The sequence below is a fragment of the Nycticebus coucang genome, chromosome 10, assembly GCF_027406575.1.
Source record: "Nycticebus coucang isolate mNycCou1 chromosome 10, mNycCou1.pri, whole genome shotgun sequence".
Taxonomy (NCBI): domain Eukaryota; kingdom Metazoa; phylum Chordata; class Mammalia; order Primates; family Lorisidae; genus Nycticebus; species Nycticebus coucang.
Genome location: NC_069789.1, coordinates 45,884,094 through 45,905,264, shown reverse-complemented (window position 1 = coordinate 45,905,264; position 21,171 = coordinate 45,884,094). Strand labels below are relative to the sequence as shown.

Genomic DNA, 21,171 nt, shown 5'->3' with positions numbered 1-21,171 from the left:
TGGCTTAGATATATGCTGGGTTTCAAGGAATTTTTACTTATTTATTTATCTATTTAGAAATAAAACGTAGGAGGGCTGTACCACAAAGGGAATGATTAGGTAGAAGACAACTAAAGTCCCCTGTATTAGCAAATACTTCCTAGCCATTAGTTGCATCCCAATTAAATGTAGATTATACTTATTTCAATTTCCTTATGGATTTACAGGACTATGTTATTTCTAGTAGAAAGTAGCTTAATACCATTTGCTTGTACAGGTTTTTTCCAGTTTAAGACAATTGCATCTTCCAGGTTGTCCATTCTGGTCCACCTGGGGGGACTCACTCCTTGAGGCACATCCTCTTTTGTTCTGGCTCTAACAGCTTTGCTGAATCCTCGGCCATATCTGTTCCATGCTGAAATCCTGTACTCATACATCATGTAGGGCTTGAGGGTTACATCTGCAAAGGTAGAAAACAACCCATGATATTTTCCTTATTTTTATTTTTTTAATCATCATATTAAAAATGAATATTAAAAGCTTTAAACATTTAAAAATAAATGCTCAAAGCTCTAATCCTTTTGTGAATTAATAAAACTTTAATCTTTATTTTCTAAATCATACTCTAATCTTTATTTTCTAAATCATAAACAATATTTAAAGTGTTTATTCTGTGCTGAGATATGGAGTTTCACAGAATAGAAGTCACTGTTTCTGGATGGATATCCAGGGATATGTTAAAGACATAAGTGAAAAAAGCCCTAGATTAATGTGTAATATGATGTTAATGTTTCATAAGTTCATGTTACACTCTTCTGTATGAGACAGAATACCAACATTCTATCATAGTTTTATTATTAAAAAACTTGTCAATTATTACTATTACTTTGTTATTATTACTTCATTAAAATAAAACATTATATGAATTATTACATGATATAGCTATTTGAGGCACAGGATTTGAAACATCAGGGTACTAGAGGTAGTGGATGAGAATGAATGCGTACTTGACTATATATACTTCCTGCCCTCGTCTACCAAACTTAGAACTGAAACCGAAACCAAAAACAACTAGCTTAATTAAAACAACAAAACCAAATTTTCTGAGCCTTTCACGTGGGTAAAAATGTTATGAGATGACTCATGTAATTCAACAATGTTCCCAAAGTCTTAGCTCCGTTGTAAGCTTTAGTAACTTCACAAGTGCCAAAGCGAAAAAAAAGAAGAAAAACAAAAAAACCCCTGAAAGTGTAATTATTTACGTTTATATTCCATTTATTTAATTTTGTGAATTTTGAATATGTACATGTATATTTTTGTATAGTGTTTCTAGATGACTCTGACTGAGGATAAGTAAAGGAGGTCTGCTCTTTCAGCCACCTGGCCTCCTGTTCTATCGCCAGAGGACACAGACTTAATCCTCTGTCCTCTACTCGGATTATTTGAGCCACATCCTCTTTATTTGTATCTCCTTAAAATAAACCCTGTCCTGCCTACTTTTATGAATTAATATGAAAATAAATTATGTGGCAGAACTTCACAAAATGTAGTAAGTTGCTCCGTTCTTCTGTCTCCACTTTCTTGGTAACTTGTGATGAGTATCAGGGCTCCCCAAATCCCCTTCCACCCTTGTCATAGCCATCCTGACTAGGAACTATATTTACCAATTTTCTCCGAAGCTTGGGGTGGTCACATGATTCAGATCTCAACACGTGAGGGAGTATGGAAGAGATGAACAACTTCTGCATTACTTTTTCAAGAGAAAAATCACCTGCCTTCTATTGTAATTCTTAGCCCCTGTTGTATGGGCTGGAACTAGGATGCTGTAGTAACCCAGTGGATGATGGCTGTATCTGAAACATGATGAGCTACAAAACGGAGGGACTCTGGACTCCTAGACGAGCTTGTGGGACTGAGGTGCCGGGACCATCTACCTCCAGATGGTCACTATCGTTTTATATCTCTTTTCTACATGAGATTAAACTGCTCATTGCTGATAACTGTCACTCTGTTCCTTTAAGCTCATGTCACCATTTCTAGTTTCAGTTACTACTTCCCTGGTTCTTCATATAGGCCTCAAATACTAATGACAGTTCTTGTTTGTCTTTATAGCTGCTGGCCAGTCGTATAGTGACTGGTTATTAGCAGGTACTTAAATATTTTTTGATAAATGAATGATTACACAAATGGATACATTTTGATCAGCACTGGTATTGTCAGCTTTCCACTGTCAGTTTTTTAAAAAGTCTAATTTAGTCTAAATTGTTCTGATGGAATGGTCACAGCACAACTTGCATGTTTAACGTCTTTTAGGGAGAAAAGAAGGTTTTTATTTTTATTTTTCACATGAAATTTATAGTATATTCTGGCAGGCAAAGAAATCTGAAATATGGATTTTAAAAGACCTCAAAATATTACATCAGAAGGTAGAAACATCTATTCATTTCTGGAGAGGGCTAGTGCAAGTATGTCTTAAAAGCTCTTCAAAAAAGGAGGAAACTCTCTTAGATGCAAACTCGATAATTTTAAAATGTGGGCCCATAAATTAAATCTATAACGGGGAGTAGGAAGAAATTGGAAGAGTAGACAAATGATCCTTTCCTAACTCAATTCACTCCAATAAACCTATTTTGTTTGTGTGCAGTGTACTAACTGCAAATAATAAAGTGAAGTCAGAGAGGTGACCTTTTTATAAAGATATTTCAATCTACTAGGAGAGATGGGACAAGTGTTCCAAAACATGTGACACATGGCAAAAGTGATGAACTTTGTAAACGAGCTGCCATAGGAGCACACAGGTCCGAAGGGGCTGAATCTGGCAAGCCTGCGTGAGGGCTTGAATCTGGACATGGACTTTGAGCAGGACAATAAAGAGGATGTTTCAAATGGAAAGAAGAGCTTGAGGGAGGTCTGGAGCACTGGAGAAGCAGCTCCTCTTCCATGTGTATCTTCCAAGTCTGCCCTTTTGAAGATGGCATAATTCGAATCTGTTTTCTTACTATGGCAAGTTACTTTTATAGATATGATCCTCAGTTCCCCCCTCTGTGAAACAATCTCTCTTACATGATTGTTTTGTGGGTAACTGAGATAAGGCTTTAAAGTACCTAGCACAGCACTGGGGCCAAATAATGTTCAATAAAATTTATCTAAATTCCTTTCTTCTTTAATGCTCCTCCTCTTATTTTGGTATCTTGACTGACTGTTTTGCATTTTTGTGGTTTGCTTTTATCACGCACCGCAAGATGAGAAAGGCAGAATGATGATTCATGATGGAACAGAGCATTGTTTTGTTTATTTAACCTCATGTGCTGAAATTACCACTTAAACTGATGCTATTTGACTCTTTGATAGCTCATACACAAACATAGTCATGTGATTTTTTCAAAAACAGAAATACATCCTGTGCAGACTTAAGTAAATGGATAAATAATAAAAATGTAATAGATGATGGAACTCTTGCAGAGATAATCCTAAACTTCCCAGTGTTTCTCACTCAGCTCAGCCAGAGCTAAGAACCACTATTTTGGAACAATTCAGTAAGGCCAAGATGATTTCTTGGAAATTAATATTTTCAATAACTGTAAGGGCCATGTTTTCAAGATGATCAACTACCTTAGAGAAACACCATACTTAGGTTTACCTCTTCCTCAGAATAACACTAAGTTTTACTAGTAATCAGACAGGTTCCATCCTTCTTTCTGCCTGCAAATATAAGTAATATTAATTCAATGTTTTCATCAAAAGCTACATTTGAGCTTTTGAAAAAGAAAATTAAGTTTATTGTCAATTAACTGAATATAGCAAAAAGGGCACAGATTTCTTTACAGAGTTACTTTAAAATAATATAAATCCTTGCTTAAAGTTACATTTAAAATAAGTTTTAAACCACTAACATTTATTTATTTATTTTGTTTATTTTTTTTTTAAGACAGTCTCACTTTGTCTCCCCTAGTAGAGTGTCTTAGCATCATAGCTCACAGCAACCTCTAACTCTTGGGCTCAAGTGATTCTTTGCCTCAGCCTTCCAAGTAGCTGGGACTACAGGCATCTGCCACAACACCCAGCTATTTTTAGAAATGGGGTCTCACTCTAGCTCAGGCTGGTTTTGAAGTCATGAGCTCAGGCGATCTGCCCACCTTGGCCTCCCAAATTGCTGGGATTACAGGCATGAGTCACTGTGCCCAGCTAAACCACTAACTTTTAATAAATATAGATTATGCCTTTCATTACCTTGCAACTAGCTTTCCCCAAAATACAATGGAATTTAGGATATTAGGTTAAGGAGGGATGATGGTAGACTGAAGTAAACATGCATTTTCAGCATCTTCTCACTAACCCACTAAGCCATGGGCTCCCTCTCTGTTACCTGTGAAGGAATATGTGTTTACACTCCCTGTGTGAACAGTTTCTTCAGCAGATGAACACATGTCTTCAATTGATGTTTTCCCTATGGAATGGTGGGACCCTCTTATCACAGTACAAACATGGCTGGTAAAATTGAAGTCACACCTGCCACAGTATGCTGTGGCTTCCATAGATGCTGGGCAGAGGGTCCTGCATTCTTTGGTTTCCTAAATCAAGTGGTAGAGATGGATAGAGAGAGAGAAAGGAAAAGAGAGAAATGGATTTAAAAATTTCATTTAGATGTACATGGGGTAGATTTTTATAGCTTTCAAATGAAATTTTCTTCTATGTATTTGATAAATAAATATCTCAAAATTTATAAAAAGAAATAAAGGAAGTTGGTATGAAGGGGTTACTTTGGAATGCAAAGACTTGGAAAAAAATTTTGAATTTCACAACTTCTAGCTCTGTAACTTTGGCAAATCACTTATGCTTGTAAAACCTCAGCTTTTTCAGTGGAAAAAAATGGAAATAAAATTTACCATGTTGGTTTATTGTGAATCAAATGAGGTAACATCCTTAATGGCTTAAACTTAGAACACACACTACAAATAGTACCAGCAGTCATTCCTTTATTATTGTTATTTGGCACTTTCCTGTGACATTTTAGAGAAAATAAAGAATGGAATATTTGAGAATCAGCACTGCCTGTACTGTTTGGAAAGTTGGTCCTAGAAGAATTGTTACTCATCAAAGATTTAAAAAAAATAAAAATTTTATTATAAGAATGTAATTATTTATACTTATAAACCTTTCATCTGGTAAATCTCTAATCTGAGGAAATTAAATGCTTAATCATTCCAAATTACAGGCACTATAAATAAAGTCATATTCTTACAATGCAGAGATCTACTTTGTCTTCCCTTTATATTAGTAGTGCATTTGAAATGCTTTTTGCTATTAAAAATTCGTCTTCATTCAAATTCTTTCTTACATAAAACAAGTTAAATTATTCTCACCAAATTAGTAAAAATAAAGCTACTTCAGAAAAATATAGTGGGACTTGAGACTTCCATTTAAAAATGTCAGTTGAACACTTGGATTTATCTCCATTTCCTCCTAAAGCCCAGCAAATGACTTTAAAAGAAATGTTTAAATATAGACTGTCAAGGGAAAAAGAAGGGAAATAATACATCCAGGACAGCTCAAACACTTTGGAAGCTGGCGGTAGATGGATGTGTCAGAAACAATCTGGTGTGCTCCGTAATGTCCATTCCCCTCTTTCAAGCCTCAGTGCAATAGGAAGAGCCACATAACTAGATACATCTGTGTGACTAGGGTACAGAAAGTGCATACTCTGTATCCAAGAATGACCCATCATGTGCAACTGTCTGCTTGTTCCCTTTTTCCCTTGTGAACTCAAGGGATGTATGTGAAGCCAAGCCATACAAGATGGAAGGGGCTTGGCTTCTTGACTTGTTGCTTGGAAGAGTTTTGCCTAACTCACATTGGATTGTAATGTAAAAAAAAAAAAAAAAAAAAAATCACAAAACTGATTAAACTAATTTTTTAGGCCAGGTGCAGTGGCTCATGTCTATTATCCTAGCCCTCTGGGAGGCTGAGGTGGATGGATTGCTTAAGCTCAGGAGTTCAAGACCAGCCTGAGCAAGAGCTAGACCCTGTCTCTACTAAAAATAGATAAATAAGCTAGGCATTGTGGCAGTGCCTGAAGTCCCAGCTAGTTGGAAGGCTGAGGCAAGAGGATCGCTTGATGACACCATGGCAATCTACTGGGACAACAAAGCGAGACTCTATCTCAAAAAACAACAACAACAAAACTAATTTGCTAAAGGGGTAGATCTTAACCATTCTCATCACAAAAAAAAAGAAAAGAAAAATTAATAACAACTTCCACATAGAGGCAACTGTCATGAACTTTTAGAAGAACAGGATAAAGAGAACATCTTTAAAGGCTGTCATAGAAAAAATAATATGGTTACCTACAAAGAGACAGGAATTGAAATATCAAGGGAGGCTTAAAAATGCAGAAATGCCTTCAAAATTCTGAGTAGAGATGATTCCTTTTTCTTTTTCTTTTCTTTTCTTTCTTTCTTTTTTTGCAGTTTTTTTGCCAGGGCTGGGTTTGAACCCACCACCTCTGCTATATGGGGCTGGCACCCTACTCCTTTGAGCCACAGGCACCGCCCTAGAGATGATTTCTTAACCTTGAATTGTATGTATATCTGGCTAAGCCATCAATCTAGTGGGTGAGTAGAATGATGATAAATTCCCATATCAAGCGCTTGAAAATTCACCCTTTGTGTATCTACCCTTAGGAAGAGAATTTTCCCAAAGGAAAGAAACTTGGGAATAGAACACAAGGGCACCAACACAGGAAAGGAGTGAAAAGAATTCCTGAGTTACTAGCTTGGGGAAGAGCCACTGGGCCAGCTGTGCAGAAATCCAATAGTGATCTTGTCCGGTTTAGAACAGACGATGGAAATCTCCAGGAGAAAGGGCTTCCAGAAACAAAATGAAACCACAGAATGAAAAATATTACCCATAATACGCTCCTTGATTCATAATGGGGAAATACTGTCCACATCATAATATTTTACCAACCTTCTGTATTATCTTATTCATTGACATGCTTGCAGGGCCCCTGACATCCCAAAGCGTATGACGTTCACACAAGGATTATGTAATCACCTCATTCAGTAAGTGACCTTCCCCTCACTGTGACCAAATTACCCACTTGTAGCCATCACATGGCTACTACAGAATATGGTGGATAGGGTCTTTTTTTTTTTTTTTATGTCTAGGATCCTTTTCTTAAGTTGATAGATTTCTGGTATCCTAGGTCAAGTTTAATACCTAGAAACATGATGTGGCTACATGTGAAGCATCACGGCACATAAACATAAATGATTACACACACAAGCCTATTCACTTTGCGGCTGACAGAGGGATTTGCTCATCTTCAGTGTTTAAAGGAATATACTAGAAACACAGCTAAGTGAATTTTCTGGGTCTAAGGTCTCTATCAAAGAAAAGTGGTGGGTTATAGTTGGCAGGCAAAAGGAAGAAGTGGGAATTTCCCTCCATCTCTAGCCCTGGCACTCAGAGGCATGAAATGGCACCAGGCAAAGGCCCTGGATGACCGGGCTGGCTCTGTCAGCAGCACACAGACTCTCTGTCCTCCTCTAATCTGAAGTGCGGGGGAAAGCTTCCTTGAGAACAGCTAATCATTATTAATTCCTTTAGAATTCATTGCAATAACATCAATCACAGCGAACTCATTCGGTATTAATATGGATGTAATGTGAAAATGAATAATGCACACAGGAGTTTTTATATTCCTATTTTAGAAAAATAGTTATGAACAATGTATTTCTCTTTCCATTGTCACATCAGCACCTCTGAGAGGTTTTCTATCAATTACCTTCATCATCATTCCAGTTGAAATCTTGTCAGAACAAACATATTTCAAAGGATTATATCCAACTCCATTACAGCATTTCTGGCTCTTTGGAATAAGTTCAGTTTCACAGCATTTTACTGGCACTGGGTCATTCTTTTTAACATGTGCTTTAGACTCTCCACTGGAAGCTGAGCAGCATATGGTATCTGACATATTCACATAATCCTGCCCACAACAGAACATCCCTGCAACAATAAAATGTTATATATGAATATGAAATAAAAAAAGAAAACTGAGGCTGCTATAAAGTTTGGTATAAAAATGTCAGACTCAGGCAGTTGCTGAAATGGTGTAATACCTAAGGTAGCAGTTCCCTACCAAGGTGATTTAAACGTCCAGTGCGGGTCCTTCTTACCAAGAGCACTAGACACTAATTAGGAAAAGAACACACAAGAGGAAGTGTTCGGAAATCATTCAGCCAGGCCAAACTTCTCTCATGCTCCATAAAAAAGGATGGGATTTCTGTCATGAGAACTGCCTGCCCCTTTTTGTGATGATAACATCTTGTTGCAGAAAAAAGTTAGTTAAACTGTAGGGATGCAGAGAAAACTCTAGAAATTTACAAGGCAGAAAAGGTCGCCCAAGCACTTGGGGAGGAGAAGACAGGCCGAGTAGAAAGGCTGAAAACCACAGCAGAACTGGAAACCCTGAGGTAGGAGCCTTGCAGGTTTTTGCCTCGCGTTGTCTAGCAAACAAAGATTTTCTTCCTGTAAATTGGACAGCCATGGTGACCATTTTTTCTTCGTGAGATAGATTTGGTATTCAAAATCAGCTGAGTGTGTTCACTGATTAGGTGTGCCAAACAGCCCCTGTTTTCTGAGACACTCTCCGCTCTAGACCATTCATAGACATGGGTAATGGGTTGGGAACAGCAATACAACACAAGACCTTGTAGGGAGGGTCACTGATCCCACATCTTGATAAAAGACACATATTCCTGAGATACCAATTAAAATCTTTTCTCTGGCTAAATTCAAATTAATTGTCTATGTTTGTATCATTTAGATATTGCCAAAGAAGAGAAACAGCAGAAATTCTGACATTATGGCATGAGTCAGAGTCAGATCAAGCTAGAAATTCAGGTGCCTATACTGCAAGTCACAGTGCTAGCACATTAGAATTTATATCCAGTTATACAGCAGCACAATGTGATGAATGATTTATTTTAATTAGAATTTTGTTTGTTTATTATTAGTCCCGACTGACAACATAAAGAACCTCAAATTCAAAGTGCCCCGGGGTCCTGAATTGTTTAATCTGGTTCTATACAAACACCTACATTATGACAGACACTCTTAATAATGGATCAAAGAGTTTTAAGTGTTTTTGTTCTTTTAAAATAATTGAAAGTAGACACTTGCTTGGCACATGACTCCAAAGAACCCTCATACCGATCTTTCCACTTAAAAAAATTATCTCCTAATATTTAAAAAATCTTATTACAGTTAATGATATTCACTGATCATTCACAGAGTTTTTGGCATGTTTATCTAAATGTGATAACTCTTCAAAGTAATTGACTTAAAAATAAACTGTCATATTATCATTTTAGTTGTTTTAACATTTTTTGGAAAAGTTCTCTTAAATAAATATACCCTGTAGGGTTATCATTACAGTCTGAGTCTTGATTATGATAGATAAAAACATGTACGCAAATATATATGTATTTATATAATATGTGCACATATATATGCATAAATATATATACACACATACACACATACATACACATAAGATAATAAGAAAAATCTCCAGCTTAAGTGTTGTATTGTTTGGACATTTTTCTGCTGCCTCCTGATTAGATATTTAAATACAACCTTGGCTTCTTCATAGGTTTTTTTTTTTTTTTTTCCAAGCAGTTTTCCTAACACAATTCATGTTTCTATTTCAAAGAGCAGTTAAAACCTAAAATCTGGCCTTTTAGGGAAACAGAATATAGTCTCTCCCTCGACTCCCAAATACTTCATGGTTTCGCTGTGCTGTGAGTATAAAATCAAAATGCAGACATTGACCTAATTCAAAATCCTAATCAGTCATCTGATCGCTCTGAGGGACTTTTGACAGGTCAATGTTTTTATACTTACAGAAAAAGATGCTTTCTTTCACAAAGAGCTTCGTCTTTGTTTTACCGAATTGAAATTTTCAGCCAAGATTTCACACACATAACAAGAAGTGACTCCCTTTCTAGTTTCTTTGGTAAACCATTACTTCTTTAATTATTATCAACCTTGTTCCAGTGTGATAAATTGCTAATTACTTAATACCCTAATCAGCGTTCATTCTTTGCACAGATAAACTGTGACAGTGCCATTAATTTAAATAGTAATTTCACTTAATGGCCAGAACGGCACACCAGATTTTTATGCAGCATTTTCTGAAGACTGCATCCATCACTGCAATATTCTGACATAAAGATGTCTGACGTGCACTAACTCACTTAGGGAGAGCAGATGTTGCCGAGCAGAGTTTGGTAGTAATTCCCATAGTGCATCACTTCAGCATGAATGAGCTGTGAATTCAGAGACAGACAATCTTCTGAAACTGCATTGCAATAACTTTTGACCCTTACCTAATTTATCACATGTAGCACTTGACTTTTGAACTTTGACACACAATGCACAATTTTAAATATGCCCAAAGTAAAACAAAATAGGGCATGCATTATTGATGGATTGGTTCATTCTTCCAGCGGCTCTTCATTAAATTTGTACAAAGGTGGAGAGTCTCTTTGAACAAGATGCAGATGTGATTAAAGTGGCACAATATACATAAACTAGTAGATGTTTATTTTTCAGATCAAAAGCATACACACTGTTTTTCCAACTGTGTGTGTGTATGTGTGTGTATATATATTTCCACTGGATAGTTTCCACTGGACTGAATATAACTGAGAAACAGTGGAAGGAAGAAGAATTTTTTTACTCACAGCATTATTAATAATTCAAATATGTTACTAACACCTATTTAACGCCCACGTCTGAAAAGCAAAGCATATAAGCATACCTTCTTGATGAATTTCTAAATAGTTAATTCTGCAAAACTAGTATTCCATGTTTTTTTTTTTTTTTAAGGAAGATCAAGAATTATGTATCGTGCTTTTAGGTTAAAAAATAGAATAGTAGTAAAAAACAGTGTGGAATAGGATAAATCATTGCGAAATTCTGGGACTGATCATGAGGACTACATTTGAAGCCAAGGAATATTTTAGGCCTAGAAGAAAGAAAAAAAAAAGAATGATTAGTCATTCTTAGGACAAATGTATAAAATTAGTGGCAGAGCCTGAAAGGCAAGAAATCCCTGTTTGTCTTCACCAGTAGGCGGCTCTGTGGCGACCACCACAAAGCAGGGAGAAGGGGTTACGGGAAAATGCTCCCCAAATCACTGCAATATGTTTGATAGCATTGATATATTACACTGTTCAAAAAAATTCATTATATTATGGCTAAGGCGCCAGCCACATACACCTGAGCTGGTGAGTTCAAATCCAGCCCGGGCCTGCCAAACAACAATGATGGCTGCAACCAAAAAATTCATTATATTATATGAAAGTCTTCCAAGGAAATATCATTTTAATACAACTATTACACCATTGATTTCTGTGGCTATACTTCCTTCTTTGCAAAGTTCCCAAATTCCATCTTGTGAAAAAAACCATGGTTGTCACTTGCTCCAGTGAAGTCAGAGCCCAGGATATGGAAACTCAGTGTTCTATTCTGAAACAGTTTCAACCCAGAGTTTCATATCAAAGGCTGCATGGACAAATTTATAATAGAAATAAGGCCGTATATTCCAAAGGCATCTCATGATCAGTTTCCCAGGCTAACAGAAAATCCTGTGCTGTTTGAAGGATAGAGAGGCTCTAATTTTCATCTTTGAATACTAAGAGATATAATCAATTCCAACCTAAGATTAATGGCATAAATGATAAAACCATAGAAGCAAATACTACGGGAAAAAACATGAGTAAGAAAGGGGTTTAAAATATGCTGAAAGAAAACAGCAAAGAATACATATCCCTGAAATGAGAGCATGACTTTCATTCTGAGATACCTGTGTAACACTCTTACACAACTCATCTGCCCGGAGAGAGCATTAAAAACATAAACGCCACCCTAGCACTTCTGTTCCAACAGCATCTGTTAATTCACTCCATTTATAAAATACATATTGACAAAGACAACTGAACTGGGACCAGGGAGATTTGATTTGGTGTGAGAAAGTCAATTCAATGTGATTTTGTTAAAGGGCTCCTGCAGGCAAATAAAAGAGTTTAAGTAATAAAGTACATAAAGAGATGTTTTACGAGCCAGCCTGGTCTCGTGGCAGGCACACAATGCCAGGCGGTGAGAGAGGCCAGGCTTAGGAACAATATGATGAGATCTGAGCCCTCGTGCAGCAGGTATGGTGCTGCTAGGTTAAGGAGAAAAAAAGGCCATATGGATATGCTGGAAGGTCACTGAGGTCACAGTCATTAGGGGTGACAGGAGCGAGCCTCAGCAGTGACAGGGAAAAGACAAGCAGAACCTGTCTATTTTTCCGAGAAACCCTCAGCAAGGTCAGAGAATAAAAAGAGATTTTTTTTCCCCCTTTCTAAAAGTATCATTCCCTCGCTCCACAACGATCGTCAGAGCTGGAGGAGTTGCAGAATGTCATGAGAAACCCTCTGGATTTTTAGGAGTTGAGGAATGTCACAATAGAAGAATTATTTGACTGGTCTCGAACATCCTATGGAAGTAAATACAGAAATTATTCTGAAGTTTGGGTTCACAGATGGACTTCAAGGCAAAAGCTGCAGGCAAATTTTTGTGCATATTCTACGTACTTTTGCTTGAAGTGAGGGTTTATCATGTTTAAAAGATTCTAAAGAAAAAAAGATGAAGCTCATCGTCCTAGTGGACAGCTGCCTCTGTACCATCTCTCCAAACAGGTGCCTTTTATTTTATGGCACTGCTGTTCTGACTCCCCTTTCCTTCTCCTTCACATTTGTTCTGCTGCCCAAATTTAATTAATCTCCTTAAATCATAGTTCTTAGCATCACATTGTCTCTTCCCTAAGTACTACATAATGTTCAAATCCTTTTGCCTGCTCAGATTTATCTCCCACTCTTTTCTTACACAGGGTATATTCGTCCTACAAACCAAAGTGCTATTACTTGGATGTGTTTTGCGGACTGCTGATTGTCTGAGATGCTAGTCCAGTGAAACAATCCTTTTAATCCCCGGCTGGAGTGATCCTGCAGTCCTGTACACAGGCCTGCTTTCATCCCTCTCTTGTGGCCTGTGTACAACCTTATGGGTACTTTTCTTCTTGATTGGATTGTAAGTCCTTGAGGATAAAAATGGAAACTTAGCCTTTTTTGTGCTCACAAAGCACTAAGAATATAGTCACCACGCAATGCATATTTAACAAATGAAGGAATATGGTGATTGGCTAATTTTTTAAAAGGTATAGGTGAACAAAGACACTAAAATGAGACATTTTGCTGTCATTTAAAGATTCTGACCTATTAAGATCTAGAGGTGTCATTACTTTTGCATCCTCCCCACCACTGTGGTTCTGTCATTAATAGACTTGTTTTTATCTGCTTCATCTAAAGGAGGAGGTGCTCCTCAACTGGTTAGTCACAACACAGGATAACTAACTACCTACCATGATTTTTTAGTAGACATTACTATGACTTTAGGCAATGGTTCTCAAATTTGGGTCTCAGAATCCTTTATACTCATAAATTATTAAAGACTTACAAATGCCTTTTTTTCTATGGGTAATATCTTCTGACATTTACTGTGTTAAAACTTAAGACAGAAATGTTTAAAATACATATTAATTAATTCATTTAAAAATAAAACCAGTGTGATGAAAGTGTGTCAAACGGTCTGTGAAGCTAGTGAATGATGCCCCATGATCATATCAATGTACGCAGCTATGATTTAATAAAAAAATAAAAATAATAAATTCATAACATGATAATATAGGTGTAGAAAATAAATGTATCTTCCAAATTATTACATTTTGAGTTGTTTTACAAATCGAAGATTTGTGGCAATTGACTAAGTCTACCAGCACCATTTTTCCGCATGTGTGCTTACTTTGTGTTGTTGGGAATTTATGCAATATTTCAAACTTTATTATTATATCTGTTATGATAAACTGTAATCAGTGATCTCTGATGTTATGATTGAAATTGTCTTGGGGTGCCATGAACCACATCCATGTAGGGCGAAAAATGTAATAAATGTGTATGTTCTGACTGCTCCAGTGCGGGCTGGGCATCCCCACACCCCACAATTGATCTCTCCTCTCCTTCCACTTCCTTATTCCCTCAGACAGAACAATATTGAAATCAAGCCAATTAATAACCCTATAATGGCCTCTAAGTGGCCAAGTGAAGAGTCTCATATCTCCCATCTTAAATCAAAAGCTAGAAATGAGTAAATTTAATGAGGAAGGCATGTTAAAAGCCAAAAAAGGCCCCAAACTACGTTTCTTGTGCTAAACTGTTCGCCAAGTTGTGAATACAAAGGAAAAGTTCTTGAAGAAAGTCCAAGTGCTGCTCCAATGAATACAGGAATGATAAGGAAGCAAAACAGCCTTGCTATTTATATGGAGAAAGTTTTGTGTGGTTTGGATAGAAGATAAACCAGTCACCACATTCCTTTAAGCTAATGCCCTAACTCTCTTCAATTCTATGAAGGCTGAGAAAGGTGCAGAAGAAATGTTGGAAACCAGCAGAGCTGGCCTGTGAGGCTTCAGGGAAGAAGTCATCTCTACACCATAAAAGTGCAAGGTGAAGCAGCGAGGGCCGATGGAAAAGATCAGCAAGTTATCCAGAAGAAGGTGCCATGGAGAGACTTTCATAACAAGACAGGAGAAGTGAGAAGTCAGGGACTGGTTTCTACACTGCAAAAGACAGGCTGCCTCTCTCTGGGGGGTTAATACAGATGGTGACTTTAAGGAGAAGCCAATGCTCATTTACCATTTTGAAAATTCTAAGACTCTTGAAAGTTATGCTAAATCTATTCTCCGTGTGTTTTATAAATAAAATAATAAAGCCCGGATGATGGCACATCTGTTTACTGCATGCCTTAATAAATATTTTAAGCCCATTATTGAGACTTACTGCTCAGAAAAAAAGATTTCTTTTAGAATATTACTGCTTATTGATAATGCACCTGGTCACCCAGGAGCTCTGATGAAGATGTTCAAGGAGACAAGTGTTGTTTCTCCTTGTATTTCATGCCTATGAACAACATCCATTCTACAGGACCAAGGAGTAACTTTGACTTTCAAGTTTCATTATTTAAGAAACACATTGTGTAAGACTATTGCTGCTACAGATAGTGATTCCTCTGATAGATCTAAGAAAATTGAATTGAAAACCTTTCAGAAAGGATTCACCATTCCAGATGCCATTAAGAATATTTGTGATTCATAGGAAGAGACAAAAATGTCAATGTTTATAGGAGTTTGGAAGATGTTGAGTCCTAGCCTCATGGATGACTTTGAGGCATTCAGGGCTACAGTGGAGGAAGTAACTGTAGATGTGGTGGAAACAGCAAGAGAACTAGAATTAGAAGTAGGGTCTGAAAATACCACTGAATTACCGCATCTCATGATAAAATTTTAAGATGAGGAGTTGCTTCTTCTGGGTAAGCAAAAAAGTAGTTTCATGAGATAGAAGCTACTTCAGGTGAAGATGCTATGAACATTCTTGAAATACATAAGGATTTAGAATATAGCATAAACTGACTTGATAAAGCAGCAGCAGGGTTTGAGAAGATTGACTCCAATTTTGAAAGAAGTTCTACTATGAGTAAGATGTTATCAGATAGCATCACATGCCACAGAGAAAGGAAAAGTCAGTCTATTGGGCAGACTTCATTGTCGTCTTATTTTAAGACATTGCCACATCCACCCCAATCTTTAGCAACCGTCACCTTCATGAGTCAGTTGCTAAAGGCTCAGATGATTGTTAGCAATACAGTGTTTTTTAATAAAGGCATGAACCTTGGGTTTATTAGACATACTGCTGTTGTACACTTAAGAGACAACCATATCATGTAGACATAATCTTTCTATGTACTAGGAAAGCAAAAAAAGTTGCATGACTTGTGATATTTGCCTTATGCAGGGGTGTCCAATCTTTTTTGTTTTTTTGTCACACTTCGGAAAAATAAGAGTTATCATGGGCCACACAGTAAATACACATAAACTAATGAAAGCTGATTAGCCAAAGGAAAATAAAAATGTGCATACTTACATACTTTTTGTGATATTCTATCCAAATCTGACAAAATCAGCATGGTGCACTCAGGTGCAGGTTGGACACTCCTTGCAGTGATCTGGAACTGAACCTGTAATGTCTCCATGACATGTCTGTACTACAAAAATAGTCTGATGTCACAGACCATCTAAAAGGGTCTTGAAGATGTCCAGGAGTCCCATGACTAAGCTTTAAGATTCACTACCTTGAGGTAAACATTTATAGACAGCGCCTTTCCTTTAAACTTTTGCATGCACTTGTACAAAGAACAAAATTGTCGTTTTCATTCTGATCATTCATTAAGGTTTATAATTTGGCGATTCTATTACACTGGGAGAGCTCATCAGTTTTTTTTTGTTTGTTTGTTTTGTTTTTTAAGAACAATGAACATCTTTGTTACATAAGCTAAGAGAGAGGAGGAGGATTTATTCGCCTTTCTGGGCCTTGATTTTCCCCAGATAGAGTTCCAGCTCCTTGCCCTCTGGCACACAGCCATCTGCTCGGCCACACTGGCCTGTCTTGAAGCAATGCAAGCAAGAAGCTTGCCCTACTGGAACTGCTCCTCCAGACGACTGCTTATGTTGGCATTCTTTTTCCTGTCAGCATATTTCTTGTGATTTTTTTTTGTTTGTTTTTTGTTTAAAATCTCTTCTTCCTCAGGAGTCAGCTTGCTCCCTTCTTGCAGCCCAGAGTGGCGCGCTGCCAATAAGCACAAAGCAGTTCTGCACCAACGTCTGGGTGTGAACAGGCTCGTTAGGGATGCACTGTAAACAATATCAGGGATCCTTGTTCTCCTAGTGCAACACTCCGAGCCCCAGGAGATGGCCCCTCCAGCCTCTGGGTGCAACATTTCTTCTTATCTCCCGCGCCCCTACTGTGTCTGCCCCGGGGCCTATCTCAGGGCGGGCAGCCCGCGTCCCAGCTCAGACCCCAGCGGGCAGCCTGCGTGCGTCCCGGCTCAGACCCCACTCCTGGCCGTAGGCCTTTCTCTTGCAGCGGGGGTTACAGTGCTTGCGCCAGTTGTCCTGAGAGATGCCCATTGCTGGGCACTGGCTGGAAAGAGGCAGCTCATCGGTCCTGGTGAATACTGATTCAATTTGAGCCGGAGAGCATAGAACAGGGTGTCAACCTTCTGGCTGCTCTGAGCCACACTAAAAGAAGAGTTGTCTTGAAAAAAAAAACAAAAAAACCCACGCATGCTCTGTGCTATCTGCCATCACAGATAAGTAAAAACAGCCCCATACTAATCCTCATCATGCAGCGGGCACTAAAGTGGCAATACAAAACTAGTAGGATATTTGACACTGTGTTTGAGAAACTAATTCATCGATTTCTGGTTCCATGGAAGTAGCTGGCAATTCTCAGTGAGTTTTCCAGGTACTCACCAGGTATTTTGATTCAAATTTTAACACTTAATGTGCTTCATTCTTAAAAATAGTTGCTTGCATCATCATGTCTCATTTATTTATTTTTAGTGTGCTGTAATTGCCAAGAGGGTCTTTTTCATAAAATCTCTTCCCAGGCCAATTTTGTCAAGAGTTTTTCCCGTGCTTTGTTCTAGAATTGTTATTATTTCATGTCTTAGATTTAAATCTTTTATTCAGCAAGAGTCAATTTTTGTAAATGGTGAGAGGTGAGGGTCTAGGTTCAGTCTTCTGCATATGGCAACAAGTTCTCCCAGCACCCTATATTAAATAGGGATTTTTTAAAAAAACTTCTGCACGGCTAAGAGTACAACTAAAGCAAACAGACAGCCTTCAGAATGAGAAAAGATACTGCATGCTACGGATCTGACAAAGGTAACTAGAATCTATAGAGAACTCAAACCAATCAACAAGAAAAGAGCAAACAATCCGATTTAGAAGTGGGCAAGAGACTTGAAGCGAAACTTCTCTGAAGAAGACAGATGAATGGCCAAAAAACACATGAAGAAATGTTCCTCATCCCTAATCATCAGAGAAATGCAAATCAACACTAACCTTGAAATAACACCTAACCCCAGTGAGACTATCTTACATCACAAAATACCAAAGCTGCAGATGCTGGTGTTGATGTGGCGAGAAGGGACACTTTTTACACTGCTGGTGGGATTGTAAACTAATATAACCTCTATGGAAAGAAGCATGGAGAATCATCAAACAGCTGCGAGTAAGCCTTCCACTGCACTAGAATGTTTACTACCGCTCAATTCACAATTGCCAAGAGGTGACATTAACCTAAGTGCCCATTAACACATGCATGACTAATAAACTGTGGTATATGTATACCATGGAATACTATTCAGCCATAAGAAGATGGAGACTTTACATCTTTTGTATTTATCTGGATGGAGTTGAAGCACATTCTTCTTCGTAAAGTATCACAAGAATGGAAAAACAGGTATCCAATGTTCTCAATACTAATATGAAACCAATATATAAACAACTACATACCCACATGATAGAGAAAAGCACAATTAAATTCAAATGGGGGAGGTGGGGAGGTGAAGGAGAGGAGGGCAGAGGATTGGTAAACTCACCTAAGGTGCACAATGTAAGGGTATACAGCACACCCCCCAGGGTGAAGGACTCAACTATAACTTGAACTTTACCTAAGAAATGCAAACAATGTAACCTAATCATTATACCCTCATATTAATCTGAAATTTAAGAAAAAAGAAAATAGTTGCTCGCAAATGTCAGTCCTGCTGAAAAGCAATGACATGAGTAAGGCATGATTGTGAATGGAGGGATCCAAGGCAGATCTGTCTCTGGGAAGAGAGGACCTGTAAAACTCCAACAATTTATGGTCCAATTTATCTTTAAGTTTAATGTCAGATTGCAGTTCTATGGATTCTACTTGAAAATGTTTATGTCGACTGAAAATGAAGTTGCAAATGCACCACAATATTATTTTCCTAGAAATCTTGAAATCTATTTTCAAATTCTTACATCAAATCAAGAAGCAAGATGGCATGTTTTCACTGTTCACAGGACAGCCAATGTGTTGAAATGCATAAAATTGTTTGCCTTAATTTGGGCTTGCCATAATTTCAGTTTTATCTGGAACACTGTTATGGTGTGAGACACTTCATTGATAAGTTGGTTTTCACCTTGTAGATATGTGTTTAACTCATTTAAATGAGCAGTCCAATGTACTCAGCCCTACTATGAAACTAATTTATAGCTTTCATATGAAAGCTATAACCCAGTTATAACCTAAGAATGTGGGGAAGGGGGAGAGGGAGGGGAGGGGAGGGGGGAGGATCCATGGAGGGAGGGTAATTGGTAGGACCACACCTACTGGGCATCTTACAAGGGTACATGTGAAATTTACTAAATGTAGACTATAAATGTCTTAACACACACACCCACAAAATAATTAAATTAAAAAATAAAATAAAAAAATGCTAAATCTGTAAGCCAGTTTCATCATCAAATTCTGGTGCAAATTTGGTTTTTGATACCAATTGATAACATTTTACAAGTCATAAAATCTTTTCAACATTTGGCTTCAACTTAGCCATTTTATTTCCGAAAACTGAATGATGTTACCATAGTCAGCATCAATACTTTTAAGGAATTCCTGAAATTGGCCATGATTCCATCCCTTGGCCCTTATGAAATTCATTCTTGATGATGATTTGCATGAACATTATCCATTTTTAAAGCCTTTGTGCATAAATGTTCTTGATGTAATATGTAATGATATTCATCAAATATGAGTTTTGGGCAGTGATTGCCTCATCTTCTATTAATTTTACAAGTCCCTCTCTTTTACCTACCATCACTGGGGCACCATCAGGTACTATACCAGATATGTTGATAATGGACCAAGAAAATCACATTAACATATGTTTTACTGCTTCATATAAATCTCTTGATTTAGTTATATCTTTTAATGGTACTAAATAAGCCATTTCATCAGTGACGTTATATTTGTTATCATCATCTAATAAAAATAGCAAGTTAAGCCATATTTTTACCATCAGTGCTGTATGTCATTCATCACCAAAGCATTAAATTTTAAATTAGCAGCTTTATTTTCTAAACTTCTGTTGATAGATTTTCCAATTACTTCAATTCATTTTGCTATAGGCTGGTGAGACAAAGTAATGTCAGAAATATCCCCATTTTTTTCAGAGCAAATTGTATCTGCCATGCTTTCCATACATTGCTTAATAAACTCATCATCAGTAAGTGGTTTTGAATTTTCTTGCTGTTACATATTCTACCACATAATTCGCTTTTACAGTGGAATCCAGTTGAGTTGCAACTTAAAAATAATTGCTGAAAAGATCAACTTTTTAAAGTTCCACTATTTTATTCTGACAAAACAATCCTTCACACACATCCCTAACTAGACTTCAGAATGCTCACCCTTAAATCTGGAATCCACGAGAGAAATTTAGGAGAGTTGCTGAAATGATTGTGTATCTGTTCTGGATGTGTAGATGTGGTATGATTTAGTGCATCATTCATTTTAAAAGATCCTGGGAATTCAGTTTTTGTTGTGTGCTTGTTTAGTTTGTTTGCTCATTTTATCTGGAAAAATAAACCTTCTTTTTGCCATATAGTACAGCTCCAGGTGTCCTGTGCCACCTATTTGGAGATATAATCCTTAAATTCATGGTATCAGGAAAATGTCCTAATTGAAGTCTGCTTATATTGTACACAGGTCAACTTTGTTATCACCATTGTCTAGACAGTTGATGGAGATGAACACAGTGATGTGGGAATATCAACCAGTTTGATAATAAATATATCAGAACCTTGCCAATAGATGTGACTCACTGGACTGGTCAAAAAAACTTCATAGGATGGGTACAGTGTGGATCCAGATGGAGGACTTCTAACTTTGAAGATTGGTAAATACTTTGAAAACACTGTTGTGTTATTTTTCTAAAGATAAAATAAGAAATTGGGAATCAAGAGGTTTTTAGGCTCAACGAAGGTGAGTCTCTCCCATACTGAGAGGATTGAAATTTAGTTGTGAATAACTTAATTTGGTATGTCTTACTTATTTAAGGGCTTTCACTATACTGAGTCTATTTTTATTAAGGCAGAAGATTCAGGCACACTAAGGACTGATACTATTTTTTCTTAGTTGATTGGTTTTGTTGTTG

At 37.3% G+C, this 21,171-nt stretch overlaps 1 protein-coding gene across 1 annotated transcript in view; it reads right to left on the bottom strand.

The window, feature by feature from the left end:
- USH2A (usherin) overlaps window positions 1–21,171 on the bottom strand; it is an 868,259-nt gene that overhangs the window by 149,151 nt on the left and 697,937 nt on the right. The window contains exons 51-53 of the mRNA XM_053607912.1: window positions 7,766–7,989; window positions 4,346–4,550; window positions 242–439 (exon numbers count right to left, since the gene is read on the bottom strand). Coding sequence (XP_053463887.1) covers window positions 242–439; window positions 4,346–4,550; window positions 7,766–7,989 — 627 coding nt within the window. The remainder of the gene's footprint in view (window positions 1–241; window positions 440–4,345; window positions 4,551–7,765; window positions 7,990–21,171) is intronic.